This window comes from Dermacentor albipictus, chromosome 9, assembly GCF_038994185.2.
Source record: "Dermacentor albipictus isolate Rhodes 1998 colony chromosome 9, USDA_Dalb.pri_finalv2, whole genome shotgun sequence".
Taxonomy (NCBI): Eukaryota; Metazoa; Arthropoda; class Arachnida; order Ixodida; family Ixodidae; genus Dermacentor; species Dermacentor albipictus.
The window spans coordinates 93,873,524-93,888,812 of NC_091829.1; the positions used below are offsets into that span (position 1 = coordinate 93,873,524).

General features: G+C 44.1%; 1 protein-coding gene across 2 annotated transcripts in view; it reads right to left on the minus strand.

Annotated features, from left to right (window-relative positions):
* LOC135914639 (protein aurora borealis-like) overlaps nt 1-15,276 on the minus strand; it is a 59,856-nt gene extending 44,580 nt beyond the window's left edge. The window contains exons 1-2 of one of the 2 annotated variants that reach the window (XM_065447572.2): nt 14,860-15,276; nt 9,281-9,518 (exon numbers count right to left, since the gene is read on the minus strand). In XM_065447572.2, coding sequence (XP_065303644.2) covers nt 9,281-9,518; nt 14,860-14,888 — 267 coding nt within the window. In that variant the 5' untranslated portion in view covers nt 14,889-15,276. The remainder of the gene's footprint in view (nt 1-9,280; nt 9,519-14,859) is intronic. The other variant, XM_065447573.2, reaches the window with a different exon arrangement.
* Between the last annotated feature and the right edge of the window lie 13 nt (nt 15,277-15,289).

The following is a 15,289-nucleotide window of genomic DNA, read 5'->3' on the forward strand; positions in this document are numbered from 1 at the left end:
ATCGTACAGGGCAACAGCCCAGACGTCTGACAAAGATGAAAAGAGGCACAAAAACTACACCGAACTACACTCCCGGAAAAGCATGAAAAAGGTGCTGCGTCTTTTCTGTGAATGTGTTCGTATTTGTCAAATTTCTGCACTGTTCCCCTGTACGGTGAATCTAAAACAAAATTTAATCCTACCTTTTCCTCTTTCTGCAGCTAAAACTATTTAGAGTCAAAGCAATTCCAAATAAAACAGACGATAAATAATAAAGCAGACCTTTCCAAGGAGCAAGTCTAGACTAACAGTAGTTGTGTGTATCCAATTATTGATTGCAAAAGTTGACTGAAGCAGCACAAACATGTTTAAAATAAAACATACTTGGAATATGAGAAATATTCAAAATATCATGTTGAACCCTACAATCCTTTTCAAGTCGTCAAACACCCCAAGTCGTTAAAAATTGTGATGAAATGCATTGTTGCCCGAGTCTGGTGATGCGAATTTCATGTTTTCAGTCCCTTTGCAGTCATGTATTCCTATTCTTCGCTACTTTGCATTTTTATCATTAATACATACCATTTCACATAGTTGTGCTATGCGCTGTTAAACGTAAAAGCGCTGACACATATATTCAAGATTTCAGAAATGCCACCACAAATTTTGTACATATTTCTGTATGTATGGAGCTTAATCTCCCATTTGGAATGCGTTTCATTACAGTTCATCAAAATCTTCTTTAGTTACTTTTATGTGCCCCCTGAAAGTGAAAGAAGTATGGCCTCTTGATGCAAGTTTACAGCTTCATATCAAGGCAACACGTAGTTAGCCGCCTTTGTTCCACATAAAAGCACAGTTTGCAAGAAAGCTAAAAAATTAACTTTGGCTCTTCTTATTTCAAGAAAACGTTTGTAATATCAACTGCTATTAAGCAATGTTTTAAAAGAGTACTGACACAAAATTTCAAAGTAGAGTTAACATGCGAGATCGCTTTATGTGGGCACACACACATCGTCTGCAAAATATCAATAGTGAATACAGCTTAGAACATATTTAAAATCAATTTTGAAGTATGTGCGTGCAGCCAACTATGAAACGCAGCACCTCACGGCATCAACATCAAGAAAGGAATGTAAACAACCGAGAAAACGCCATGTCACGAGTTTGCACTGCCGTCAGGCGGGCCCTGCGAGCAAGTTCCTCGCCGCTCTGATCGTCCCGATGTCTATTTTTTTTTCTCCCCCTGGTCACGACACTGACCTCTTTCGCTGCTGATGGTGGCAAAAAAATCGACTAAAATTTGTTTTTGACAGGAAATAATAATTCATAAAGTGACCTCGAAAGTGTGCATATTATAAAACGTTGCACAATATAGTGAACCATTGGCGCGATTTTGACTCGCAAGCAGTCAGCGCAGCCGCCGCTGCAATCATTTCTGCGAAGCAGCTCGCCTGGGTAACATGTTTTCTCATCGCTGCTAACAGCGACAGGAAGACTAATTGTATTGTCACTTATGAGCAACATAAATGTGCAAATATTGATTGTGTTGATGAATATAGTAGATGCTTTATTACCAGCTGCAGACGGGTCGCAAGGGCCATCGCATGCACGTGCCCAGGATATTTTTTTCGAGGGGAGGGAGGGGGGGGGGGTGCTTTTACTCGTATAAAAGTGAATAATGCCTACCGTTCGCTATAAACACGTAAACCCGCAAAAGAGAAATGAAATAAGGTTTATCCCACAGGTAAGCCTGTGAGATACACCTCTCGTTTACTTGACAAACAAGGAACAACATCAAATGGACTCACGCAGGAAGGACACCGCCAAGAACAAGTCAACAAGCGAAAGTCTAAAATAAAGATTTTTAGTAGCGTTCTTTATTTAATCAGGTGTGGAAGAATTAGAGAAATATATATTTGCGGAACAGTCACAGTTCTTCTGAATCCCTCATTTACTGCTATACCAAGCGCCAAAACGGACTCGTATCGTTGATGGTGAAGTTGCGTAACTATGTGAGGCTGCCGGTCCCATACAACCGGCTAGGCATGTACTGTGACGGCATGACAGCCCAGGCATGTACCCCTTTGGGCTAAATGCCTGGGCCGTCAGCCTAAGATCTGACGGCCAGCAAGCTAGGCTATATATACTGTTTCCCAGCGATCCCCAGCTCACTTGGCTTGCTCGTTGGCTATACTGTTGGCGTCGAAAAGCGGCAGAAGTGGTTCTAGTTTGTGCACACCGCTGGACGCTTAGAATGGACTCCACTGAAGAACAGCCAGATTTGCTGGTTTCATTTCGAGTGTGCCTGGTATAAACAAAACTGGCAGAGCTTAGTACAGCCCGATGGTCTTCCACCAAGACAATGTACCCCCAAGCCTGATGCTGTGTCAACTTTTACCTCGCCTTGTGTCCTGTTCCGGCATATGCTTCATTCCCAAAGCACCCTCGACAAATGGCTCGTACTACTTGTACAGGTGCATACGCATATTGATAGCTGTTGCTAGCCGCACTTTCTGAGTCACTGCTTTGTGACGGACCTAATCAAATGTGGTTGGCCATGTCTAATTTGGCGGTGACTACCGCAATCAGGAAATAGTCACCCCTGGCCAACGAAAACAAGGACGACGATGATGGCGAGGATATCACAAAATACATGAAGGCGTAGCAGGTGAACTCTCGCGCTGGCGTGTGCATGTCACAGTTTTGTGCGATCACCTGCCCAGCTGTGTTTACATTCTTTCTTTGGTCCATCTCGTCACTCTCTCAAACCGGAACATGAACTGGTCGCTACAAACAAGACTCCAAATAACTACCTGTCGTGCTCTGAAGCCAATGATGTTTCGTGCCATGATTACTGGATCATTACCTACTTATTGCAGCAGAAAGAACAAGATCAAAAATTTTTGTGTCAATACTCTAAGAATAAAGCGGACCAAGTTAGTTTTAGCATCCTTGCAATTGGTGTTCCAAGTGGAACAATGTAGGCTATTTTATGACTTTCTTAGCCGTGATACGAAACTTCTAACTTGCACAAGCGACCACACTCTTTCCACTTGTAGGAGCCACAGAAGAATAACTAAATAAGACTATGATAAATAAAAAATATATTTTAAAATTAGAAGTCGAACTGTATGCTATTTGTAAATTTCTTCGAGTTAGTTTCATTATTAATGAACATAGATTTCTAAGGAGCATATTGCCTGAATGATGATTTTATGCAGCACACGTGCTGCAGCAAATCTCAAACAGAAGAGACCAACAAGCAATATTTTGTTGTTTTTTTTATGTCACAGCAACTTTTGCAAGGACTTGGCAATTGCAGATTTTACCTGCTTCATGAACTTGTTCGACTAAACTTGCTCGAAGCAAGTATCCTTCACCACCTTCCAAAGGTGTACACAATCCGAGACCGACAAGCAAAATTTTTTTTGCGAGCACAATTTATTTTTCGTAAAACTTGACGCAACATTCATAACATCGTAGAATGAGCCGATATTTCTAACCAGAGGAAAACTCAGAAGAGTGGGCAGGTATGCATCAGTCGATTAATCAGTCAAGCAAGTGGACATGATTGTAATAACTCAGCACATAGCAAGGTTCATATATAACAGCTGACTTCAAATTCAAGAATTTCAAGGATGCTGAAGGATAAAATATAGAGAGGAGGTATTAAGGCTTATTTGTAAATGTAGTGAAAAATAGTGATGTCTCCTTTTCAGCTGCAATTTCTTTCAGCTAAGCAGCTGCTGAGTTGGACACATGCTTGAAGCTTTTCAGGTGGCTTTTCTAAGTTTACTTTTTCATCGTCAAGTGTCAGTCGGATTATGGATTGATGGCTAGAAGTGTCCCAAGATACTACAGCCCAATATGCTTGTTGTGTTAAGGGCAACCAGCTGAAACTTACTTTCCGGTAGACATTTTTACAGCCGATGGCTTGAACATGGAGCCATGATGGCTGCTATGTGAAAAAACTAACAGAACAAACAAATGCTGACATAGCTTGGTTGCTTGATCTAGCCTTTTCTAGCTATATGAAAACAATGGCAATTTAAACAAGCTCAATGTCGGTGGAATTGCTATTGTTTATACACGCTTTCAAAAGAAATTATCTAGAATTGTTTCCCCGACAGGCAGTGTCCATGGCATAGCCTCTATGCAGTTTGTTACATTGGATGTTCAAGCCACCGACAACCTCAGTTCTGAAGGAATTCCAGGAAACCATCTATTTTGAAGTAGTTTCAAGGGCCCTAGAATCTCTTACCATATTCGAGGCTTTTGGATGATTTCAAGGAGGTGTAAAAACAGACATAGTGGCAGACAAACACTAACAAAAAACAGACAAGGCCTAGCGCTACAAACCACTCTTTATTAAAAGGGGACCACCCACCGATATATGAACTATAGGGAACCCCCGTTAACTCAAAGCTGTAAAAACCAGGAAAAATTTAGAGATAAGTGGATAAGTGGCCACGCATAGACCATATGGAGCCTTTGCAAAACACCACTGGTAACATTTTCAGTCACTTTCGCATGCATTAGCCCTGGAGACATCGACGTCTACTGGCAATGGCATTACTGGCACTATGCCAAGACGGCATGCTTGGCACAGACTCAAGACATCATCATCATCATCCTGTTACACCCACTGCAGGGCAAAGGGCAAAGGCCTCTCCCATACTTCTCCAACAACCCCTGTCATGTACCAATTATGGCCATGTCGTCCCAGCAAAAAAAAAGGTGTAGCAGTGGCGTACAGGTAGAACACCCGCCTCACGTGCAAGAGGTCCGTGGTTCAAATCCCAGTGCCGCGCAATTTACCACCGGATTAGAAAAAAAAATCCGCGTGTTGATCAAATTGCATAAAGAGGGCTGGAGTGTGGCCTGATCCCGGTGACCAGAACCGGTAATGCACTCCCTCACCAGAGCAGAATTGGCCGCCCTTGTGCAGTACAAGGCCACAACTTCCTATATGAACACAACAATCAAACCCCAGCCCTCAGTCCTCAGCAGCTGCGGAGCAACTGACCACAGTGGGGGTCAGACCTGCGATGCAGCAGAGGGTGCTAAGAATCCCTGGCTCCGGACAGGCTGCCATTGGAATATGTACCTGGCAACGTTTAACGCTAGAATGTTATCAAGCGAGACGAGTCTAGCAGTGCTATTGGAGGAATTAGAGGGCAGTAAATGGGATATAATAGGGCTCAGTGGAGTTAGGAGGCCAAAAGAAGCATATACAGTGCTAAAAAGTGGGCACGTCCTGTGCTACTGGGGCTTAGCGGAGAGACGAGAACTAGGAGTCAGATTCCTGATTAATAAGAATATGGCTGGTAACACACAGGAATTCTATATCATTAACGAGAGGGTGGCAGGTCTTGTTGTGGAACTTAATAAGAGGTACAAAATGAAGGTTGTACAGGTCTACGCCCCTACATCCAGTCATGATGACCAGGAAGTTGAAAGCTTCTATGAAGACGTGTAATCGGCGATGGTTAGAGCAAAAACAAAATACACTATCTGATGGGTGACTTCAATGCCAAGGTAGTCAAGAAGCAGGCTGGAGACAAGGCAGTGGGGGAATATGGTATAGGCACTAGGAATAGCAGGGGAGAGTTATTAGTAGAATTTGCAGAACAGAATAATATGCGGATAATGAATACCTTCTTCCACAAGTGGAATAGCCGCAAGTGGACGTGGAGGAGCTCGAATGGCAAGACTAGAAATGAAATAGACTTCATACTCTGCGCTAACCCTAGCATCATAGAAGATGTGGACGTGCTCAGCAAGGTGCACTGCAGTGACCATAGGATGGTAAGAACTCAAATTAGCCTAGACCTGAGGAGGGAACGGAAGAAACTGGTACATAAGAAGCCGATCAATGAGTTAGCGGTAAGAGGGAAACTAGAGGAATTCCGGATCAAGCTACAGAACAGGTATTCGGCTTTAACTCAGGAAGAGGACTTTAGTGTTGAAGCAATGAACAACAATCTTGTGGGCATCATTAAGGAGTGTGCAATAGAAGTCGGTGGAAACTCTGTTAGACAGGATACCAGTAAGCTATCGCAGGAGACGAAAGATCCGATCAAGAAACGCCAATGTATAAGAGCCTCTAACACCACAGCTAGAATAGAACTGGCAGAACTTTCGAAGGTAATCAACAAGCGTAAGACAGCCGACAAAAGGAAGTATAATATGGATAGAATTGAACATGCTCTCAGGAATGGAGGAAGCCTAAAAGCAGTGAAGAAGAAACTAGGAATAGGCAAGAATCAGATGTATGAGTTAAAGGACAGAGCTGTCAATATCATTACTAATATGGATGAGATAAAGTGGCTGAGGAGTTCTATAGAGAATTATGCATTACCAGTGGCACCCATGACGACAGTGGAAGAGAGTATAGTCTAGAGGAATTCAAAATCCCACAGGTAACGCCCGAAGAAGTAAAGAAAGCCTTGGGAGCTATGCAAAAGGGGAAGGCAGCTGGGGAGGATCAGGTAACAGCAGATTTGTTGAAGGATGGTGGCCAGATTGTTCTAGAGAAACTGGCCACCCTGTATACGCAATGCCTCATGACCTCGAGCGTACCGAAATCTTGGAATGATGCTAACATAATCCTAATCCATAAGAAAGGAGACGCCAAAGACTTGAAAAATTAGAGACCGATCAGCTTACTGTCAGTTGCCTACAAACTATTTACTAAGGTAATCGCAGATAGAATCAGGAACACCTTAGACTTCTGTCAAGCAAAGGACCAGGCAGGATTCCGTAAAGGCTATTCAACAATAGACCATATTCATACTGTCAATCAGGTGATAGAGAAATGTGCAGAATATAACCAACCCTTATTATATGGCTTTCATTGATTACGAGAAAGTGTTTGATTCTGTCAAAACCTCAGCAGTCATGGAGGCATTACAGAATGGGGGTGTAGACGAGCCGTATGTAAAAACACTGAAAGATATCTATAGCGGCTCCACAGCCACCGTAGTCCTCCATAAAGAAAGCAACAAAATCCCAATAAAGAAAGGCGTCAGGCAGGGAGATACAATCTTTCCAGTTCTATTCACAGCGTGTTTAGATGAGGTATTCAGAGACCTGGATTGGGAAGCATTGGTGATAAATGTTAATGGAGAATACCTTAGTAACTTGTGATTTGCTGACTCAAGGCAATTTCTCCTAATACAATATCTCAAGACAGTCATCCCAGCATAACCGTTTTTCAGACATACAAACAGCTGACCCTGCTACGTTCAGCATCACAATAAATTGCGAACAATTTAACTTCGAAAATCAACGCTATAATAAAGCACAATCGTCACGCCTTCACTGAAACCCATATGAGAAGCGGCATTTAAGCCTCAGTATCGCACGAATGTGAAGCGAGCGTGCTTCAAGCCGTGATCTCACTGAAACGCTGGTGAATTGCATGCTGGCTTCTCCTGGGCGCAGCGCATGAGCTGATCGCACCTGCTCAAAAGTGCCGATAATCTCTTCGGCCAAGGTTGCAATTAACTCCTTAGCAGTTTTGTTTTATCGAAAAAATCTTACAAAAAATGGTTCTTTTTTTCATTGCCAAGTGTGAATATCGTTGTGACAAAAAGGAGATTTCGAGGCAGAAAAGGGTAACCAACTAACACAAAAAATAAAAGTAGTGTACTGAAGTTTAGTGTATACCATAGCATACATTCACCAACCAAGTTTTAGTAATCAACAAAAATTATGGAATATATAGAGAATTTTTTTGCCTTTGTCACATTAGCTGCGCATGCTAACCATGCGTTAATTCACTAAGAGAGCTTTGGCACACCTTTGGCATGTGGTAAACCTCAAAACAAGGGATTACGCAGAGTCGCTTTCCAATTTGTTTCACCCACAATCACCCAACCAGCTCATCCTCTAGAAACAACTCCATATATAAAAGCAATTCAGCTGGCAAGCTTACGCTAAACTTACAGTGTATAGAAACAAAAGGAAACAGCAGAGGCTTCAGCGTTCCGCTGTTCAGATTACTTTCAGCCCACAGACATCCACTTGCGATGTTGTCATGTAAGCTTTCCTCTTTGTCCTCTTCCTCCGAGCAGCTGCTGACCTCAGTCAACACCTCATTTGTCTTTGCTTCTCGAAACTATGTACTCCTTGGCATCACAATCACTATTGTTGGAAGAAGAAGGCGAAGAAATGCCTCTTTTTCAGGAAGATGAGCTGATGGTACATGCATAACCTCCATCAGACACCATTTTGAAAACGCCAGTAGCCACATGAAAAATGCGTTCCAGATGTAGAAGAAAAACCACTGGGCACACACTGCCATCTGACGATTGAAACACCAATAAAGTCGCGAATGAGCGTCTCTTGTCCAAAACAGTTAAGGAGATAATATGCTGCGACCAATTTGATGTGTCACTGGCAGTGTCCTAAATGAGAGGGGGGAAAAAGAAAAGACCAACTCCCAGCTCGTTGTTGCCATGCGAGGCCACATCAATGCGACAGTGAGCAGCTGAACAAGTGCGCATGAGTGGTGACAGAAAGAAGGAAGAAAGACGAGGGGGGAGCGCTGCCAGGCCCAGCATTTGGCTTGGCTTGGCTAGCGAGCTCCCGCCAGCAAAAAGCAAGTGCAAATGATGCTGCCAACACTCCCCGTTGCTTTTTTTTCCTGGTATCGTGACTCACGACTTCTACGTATACAGAGTACAGCACAAAAACTTTTCTAGCTAAGAGATGATAAACACATGGGTTGAAACCACAGCCGGAAATAGATCTTCACTTAACCGATATTTTGAGATACCAGAGTTTCAGCTAACAAGGGTTTACTATATTTGGTCCACATGTGCCCCAACACATTAACGCATCCCTTCACAAGAACGTAAACTGAAAAATGGCACATGTCAAACAGCAGCATTCACAAAACCATACTCGAAAGTGTGCAGGATTGCGAATGCTTCCCTGATACAGACAGGGGTATTCTCTGCAAGAAATAGTGCTTACAAAGCCAACCAAGACGTGCTGACTTAGCTCGTGCCTAGAATATCTCCAGAAGTCAAGAAGTCAAGAAGGCTCCAGAAGTCAAGAGACAGCTTCTAGAAAAAGCTATCAATGGGTTGTTTCCTGTTATTAAGCAGTTGATAGTGATGTGTGTCCTTTTTTGTGCTTTTCACGTGTCTGTCCACTGCTTCATACTAATTATTGTAGTCAGAATGCCAGAGCAACTAGCCCCACAGTCAGCCCTTATAAAGTATAAAAGCAGCGGGCCAAGGCCAGCGTGCAAATTAGAAAAGTGGGTCTACTGTTGGCACACACGCACCGATCCTGGCGTCTGACGGCTTCTCGACAGGAACATGGACGGCGAACAGGATGGCTGTGTGAGCTGCTCAGGCTCCACGTCGAAAGGATTGGTGTTGCTGCTAGCATTGTCGCCAGGCGTCGCCAGAAGCGCCACCCCGGCCAATGCGCTGCTCCGACTGAGTGGGGAGGCGGGGACGCTGACAGAGGAGCCACCCTCTTCGCCGCCTGTGCAAGCATCAGTGCTGCTGGTGCTACCACTGAAATGAGTCGCAAAAGAGAGGCCGTCAGTCTATACTATGTTGCATGTTTAGCAGGTGACAATCTGCAAGCTCTTGCTGCTCGCATTAGTAACCAAGAACTAGTGCATCACACATCCTCCAGAGCCGTGAGGGATATACTAATAAATGGGGAAGAATAGGAACCTTGCAGAGAAGTTAAAGACTATGCAATGAGCAATAGGAAGAAAACAATAGGCATAACATTAAGGTACAGGATGAAAATGCTTTGGAAATGAGAACAAATGAGAATGGTCGATATCCTGATTGACATTAACAGGGGAAAATGAATTTGGAAGGCCATGCAGGGATGAAAACCGGTGGTGTTTAGAGTTGCAGAGTAGGTACCAAGAGAAAGTAAGTGTAGCCGACGACGGTAGACAATTAAGTGGCGTGGCGGTGTTAGAGAGAGAGAGAGAAAATAATGTAGAGAAAGGCAGGGAGGTTAACCAGAGGTAATTCCGGTTGGCTACCCTGCGCAGGGGGAAGGGTTAAGGGGGATAAAAAGAGTAACAGGGTGGAAGGGGGCAATAGAAAGAAAGGGAGACAAGCACGAAAAAAGCGCGCACACTACAGAGCGGTAGGGGGCGGCATTCTTTGAGTCTGTTGTGAAGCCCCGTAGACCGCAAGAACCTTAATAGCGCGAGTAAGGCCTTCAACGGGGATGTTCTTTCGGAGCATTGGCCTAGAAATTGGTGTTAGAAATTTGCAGGCATAACATAGGCAACAAGGGCAGCGATGTGGGCTTGTTGGCACACCTTGACTAAGGGTGGTTGAGTGCAGGTAAACATGAGGACAAAAGAAAGGCACATAGGATGCCTGCGCATCATATGTACCCTCTTTTGTCCTCGTGTTTTCCTGTGCTCACCCACCTTTAACCACAACATAGGATCCGCTGTCACAAAACGAGCAGCAGGAAGATTGCAAGGAGAGGCCTTCCTCGAGTCGAGGGCATTAATAGGCCGAGGATGAGGGACACATGCAAGTATCGTGCAATTCGATATAGCATTAAGCCTCGCAATTCTATGCCGCAAAAATATGATGCAATTGTTACACAGACTGCATCGCAGGTCTGAACCTATTCATCGCCAAACAGGCGGATTGACATGTTTCTCCGACCAGCAGCCATGGCGCACCACTTGCGACCAAAACAGGCAGGTGACAAAAAACATAGGAGAGCAACGCTGTTTGCAAAGTGAACATTATCCTGCAAAACAGAAAGTGGAATTAAGCAGTGGTTGGTGGTTGCAACAAGGCTGGTGGCATAATGAAAGATAAGATCAAACAAACTGGTCAATAACCAGCACTCATTCACTGGTTGTCAACGCTGGAACAGCCAATGTGTCAGCTTGAGGAAAGTTGAAAGCATAGTGCATAAGTGCACGGCAAGTTTGGTTAGCGGGGCGATTCTATTTTGCCGATAAATTTTCTTTGCAGGGCGATTTGCAGCTGGGTATTCCCAGAAAGAAAATGCATGTTAGTGAGGTATAATTCGAGTTTTGAGCACTTGAGTGTTTTTTGCACCCTACAGAAACAATGATCAAAGTGTCCTCCGAAGGCTATACTGGGGAGGTATTCTGTAGGAGTCCACCTAGTGGACTGTCCATTATGGTCACTGCTGATTAGTTGAGGCCCCTCATCTCCTCCTCACTCGTACAGCTGCATCTAATCAGCAGCGGCCGAAATGGACAGTCCACTAGGAGGACTCTTACAGAATAGCCCCCCTGGTCGGCACTTTTCTAATGATTACTAGATTTACTTGATTCTAATGCAGCCTCAGTTGCACCATGCACCCGACTCTTCAAGGCAAATTGGAAAATGCAATGCATGCTACTGCAACGCACACTCCCGATTTTCATGCTTCAAACAAAACAAAGCAAAAAATTCAATTCCCTGAATTGTTCCCTCACCAGATTTTTATGGTAAGAGAGAAATAGTAATTAGTTCTCACTTGAAAAAACAAGAATCTGTTGCATCTGAACCACACTGGAATGCGCATCACTTGTTGCTGTCCGTGGCCTTACTATTGCTGTAAATTCCCCAGCACATGCCATCTTTGGTTCCGTTCATGGCATCTGAGATCCGGCACCTTTCATGACTATGGCAGTTAGCGTACTATAATAGCAAACTGCCATCATTTGTATGGGCTCTGCGCACCCACAGTACGACAAAGCACGGCTTTCAAGGATAGAAGGTGGATTCGCGATTAGGGGGCTGCGATTTGGACACCGCCTATTGCCGTTTTGGTTTCTTACTTGACTCTAATGCGCATGTCATGCTTTAGTGAATTTTCCTCGAAAAAGAGTGCACATTAGAATTACATACCTGCGAACATAAAAATTTTAAAAATCTTGTGGACACAATACCAAAGGGGAGTAGAAAAATAGCATGCACTCTTTAAAGCTCGCCCAGAGCTCGTGCCTTTTGAGAGACACATACACACTTTAATAACAAAGAGTTACTTTTAGATGCAGCATAAAAATGGCAGCGAACTTGGAACTGCAAATACTGACAAGCAACGCACCATTTTTACAACACAGTGGCTGTGACCAACTTTGCCAGCTTCACGAATTTGTATTAACTAGTTCAAAGCAAGTACCCCTCTTTTGTACTTTTACCAACACAAGACTTCCAATGGAAGGTTCGGAGACTAACGAGTGAAGTTTTTTTTTTTTTTTTTCACGGAAATATTGGTGCAACATTTGTAAAATCTTAAAATGAGCCCTAACTAATAAATACATTAAGTTTGGGAGACTTGGCAAGTATCTAATCAAGTAAATGCAATACTGCCTTGCATCTATAGTCAGTACTCTGAATGGACTAAACAGGTTGGCATGGTTACTAATCCAGAGTTAGTGTGACTGGACACAAGAGTAATGAAAGCAGATGACAGCAAGTGGATCCTGTGCAAGTGTGCATGGCAGGATAAGATCCTGATGGAAACTCAAAAACCCTTGCTGCTAAGAAACACAAGACTGATTGCGGAGTGCATTGAAGGGCCAGTCTATCAGATTCCCATGCCATGTAGAAAAGTATGTTAGACGAACGAGCAGGCTTCTTAACGACAGATCACACAACCGCAACTACACTGTTAGAAATCATCAGGACGGCCACATTTATGCATTTTGGTGCGGGTGCGGCTGCCTACTTTTGTTCGCCAGTTGAGTTGTACTCGCACACTACTAATACAAAATGATGCATGAAACAACTGAAGTGGGCTGCATCAGAAGGGTAGACTCAGCGTGTGTTCCGTCCGATGACTTATCATGTCAAAGAAATTGTGCTCTTGCACACAGACACAGCGATGCTGGCAAAAAGAAAAATGGGTTTGAATGCAGACAAAAGCATTGACAGTTGGGCGAGTTACTGCAGTAACATATTCTTGGTTTGTAGCATGAAGCGACAAAGGCAAAGACTAGAAGGAGACAGGATGAACGCTTGTCCCATCTTCCAGTCTTCGTCTGTGTCCCTTTGTGCTACAAACCAAGAAGACGTAAACAAGACCTGTGTTCTCTGCAATAAATCGGAAGCGGTGCATCATGGCAACTTCTTTGTTGCCTTCTGTATCTGTGGCTTATGCCCTGCAGTGCTTACGAAAGAGAAATATCAATTAGCCCAATAATCCGCATTGTTGGGAGACACAAATATATGCTGCTAACCAAATATTTAGAGGGGCCCTGAAACACTTTTTGATAATAGCAAGAAAACGTTGCCGATTCGTTGACGACACTTCTGCGGCCATGTAAGCCAAATATCACTACACTGCATGCAGCAGAGAATTTGCAATCCCATGTCAAAAGCAGAGAAAAATCGCTTGCTCCTGCTTCTGCAACATTGCCATGCAGCAGCTGTATCTACAACAGCTATTGGGTGATTTCGTAGTCGCGAGAACATTATCAGTAATACAATTATTGCTCATCCAAGGTATATGAAAAATATAAGATTGCACTCTCAAAAAGACAGAAAAACCAATTCATCTTTGCACTGCTTGTCTGCACACAACAGCCACATGTTGCTGCCCTTGGCATCAGAGATGAGAAGTAGCATAGATACCACGGCAGCCATGGGATGCCGTTATGAGCCATCTAGCCGCCGAGGCATTCAACTTCCTGGTGGTGCAAGTTTAGCAATGCTCCCTTATGCCCCCTTGCTGTCTCTATTGTGTAGCTTCCAACACACTAGTGGAAATGAAAGGGGAGAGGAAGCTCACTTATCGGTCAAAGAACTAAGTCTTAGCCCAGTTGTGCTTGAAGGATATAGACATTTTTTGGAGCTGGAGATTATTGAGGCGATGTAATTTAATAGTGACGTCATTCTATGATTAGTTAGAAAAGCATTTCAGGGCCCCTTCAATTGGTGCTAGTTAGTTCCGGTGAAGCAAGCTGTTAACCAAAGAAGTCACTGCAGAGTTGGAGCAGGCTGCTTGGTTTGCAAACCTCTACCTTGGAACCTGTCAGGATATCCTTTTGGCAATTTGGATATCATTTGGCAACGCAGGTTTGGGATGCACAAAATGAGCACTCAAGAGCATTTGTTATTTCAAACTTTGTTGTGTGTGACTGGGACAAAAGGCTTAAAATCAATGAACAGCAAATATCACTACGCACCGCGAGTGGATTTAAGCTTTCTGAAGCAAATCAATGTCCAAAAATTTTAGGAGTCCATAAACCCCGTGAACGTAGACGCCTACTCTCAAGTTCCTCAGTCTTGGGTTCCCGATTTCTTTTTCTTTCCTGCAGCAGTGCGGTTTTTACAGAGTGGTTGGGTCTAAATATGATTAACTGCAAGCCCACTGCGATTTCAAATCTGGAAGCTCTCTGGCGTCAGAACATCCGGGAAGTTGCTTCGCGCGTGTAGCTACACCCTTCCGTCGAGCTCGAGGGCGTAGACTTATCAAAGTACAATACCATGCACCCATAACCAGTGGCGCAGCCAGAAATCCGTTTCGGAGGGTAGCACAAGTCCAGTATGCACCCCCCCCCCCCCCCCCCTGGCTACGCCACTGCCAGTAACAGCAATCTAGGGAACGTGCGAGTCCAAAACACCAAAAATAAAAACAAAAATTTTAAGCGTTGAGACTTCTAGAGCAAAGGTGATGACAGGATCGGCAATGAATCCGAGCCGCGACCTCATTAATTTGTTGTATCAAGAAAAATTAAATAGAAGTCAGCAACATTACACGCAATGTAATTCGTCAGCGGCGGCTCAACACGCATGCTTCCGAGTATAAACACCTTGCTTTGCAGAAAAATAAAGAACATGCCGGATCAACAGGGTACGCGACAACCACGGCTCAACTTCAATGAAAGGTCAAAGAACTTACCGCACTAATGACTGCTTAAAATCATTCATTGGCACTGCTCCGGGAACACGCTGCAGTCCTTCCAATAGCCCCCAGCCTCCCTGTGGTGCTTCGACCACTCACAACGCTAGCGGACTCGCAAAGCTGGCAAGGAATGTCAAGAAGTCGTTGCCACAGAAAGGTGCATGTTTTCAGTGACAAGGATGAGGCGTCTTCGTGGGACGGCGCTGGCGGGCTCAAAGGTAGTCATCCACACACATCTGTAACTGTGATGGATCATGCAAAATGCAACTTTATCAAAGTTTGACTAGTTCAACACGAATTAACCCATCAGACGTGCTTCAGCGTATCTATGGTATCTATTGTTGTGCCACGCGCCACAGCACCATGGTCCCGGGCATTTAAAGGCACCGCGGCGCCGGTGTGCGGGCGACCCGCTGCAGATGCCTCT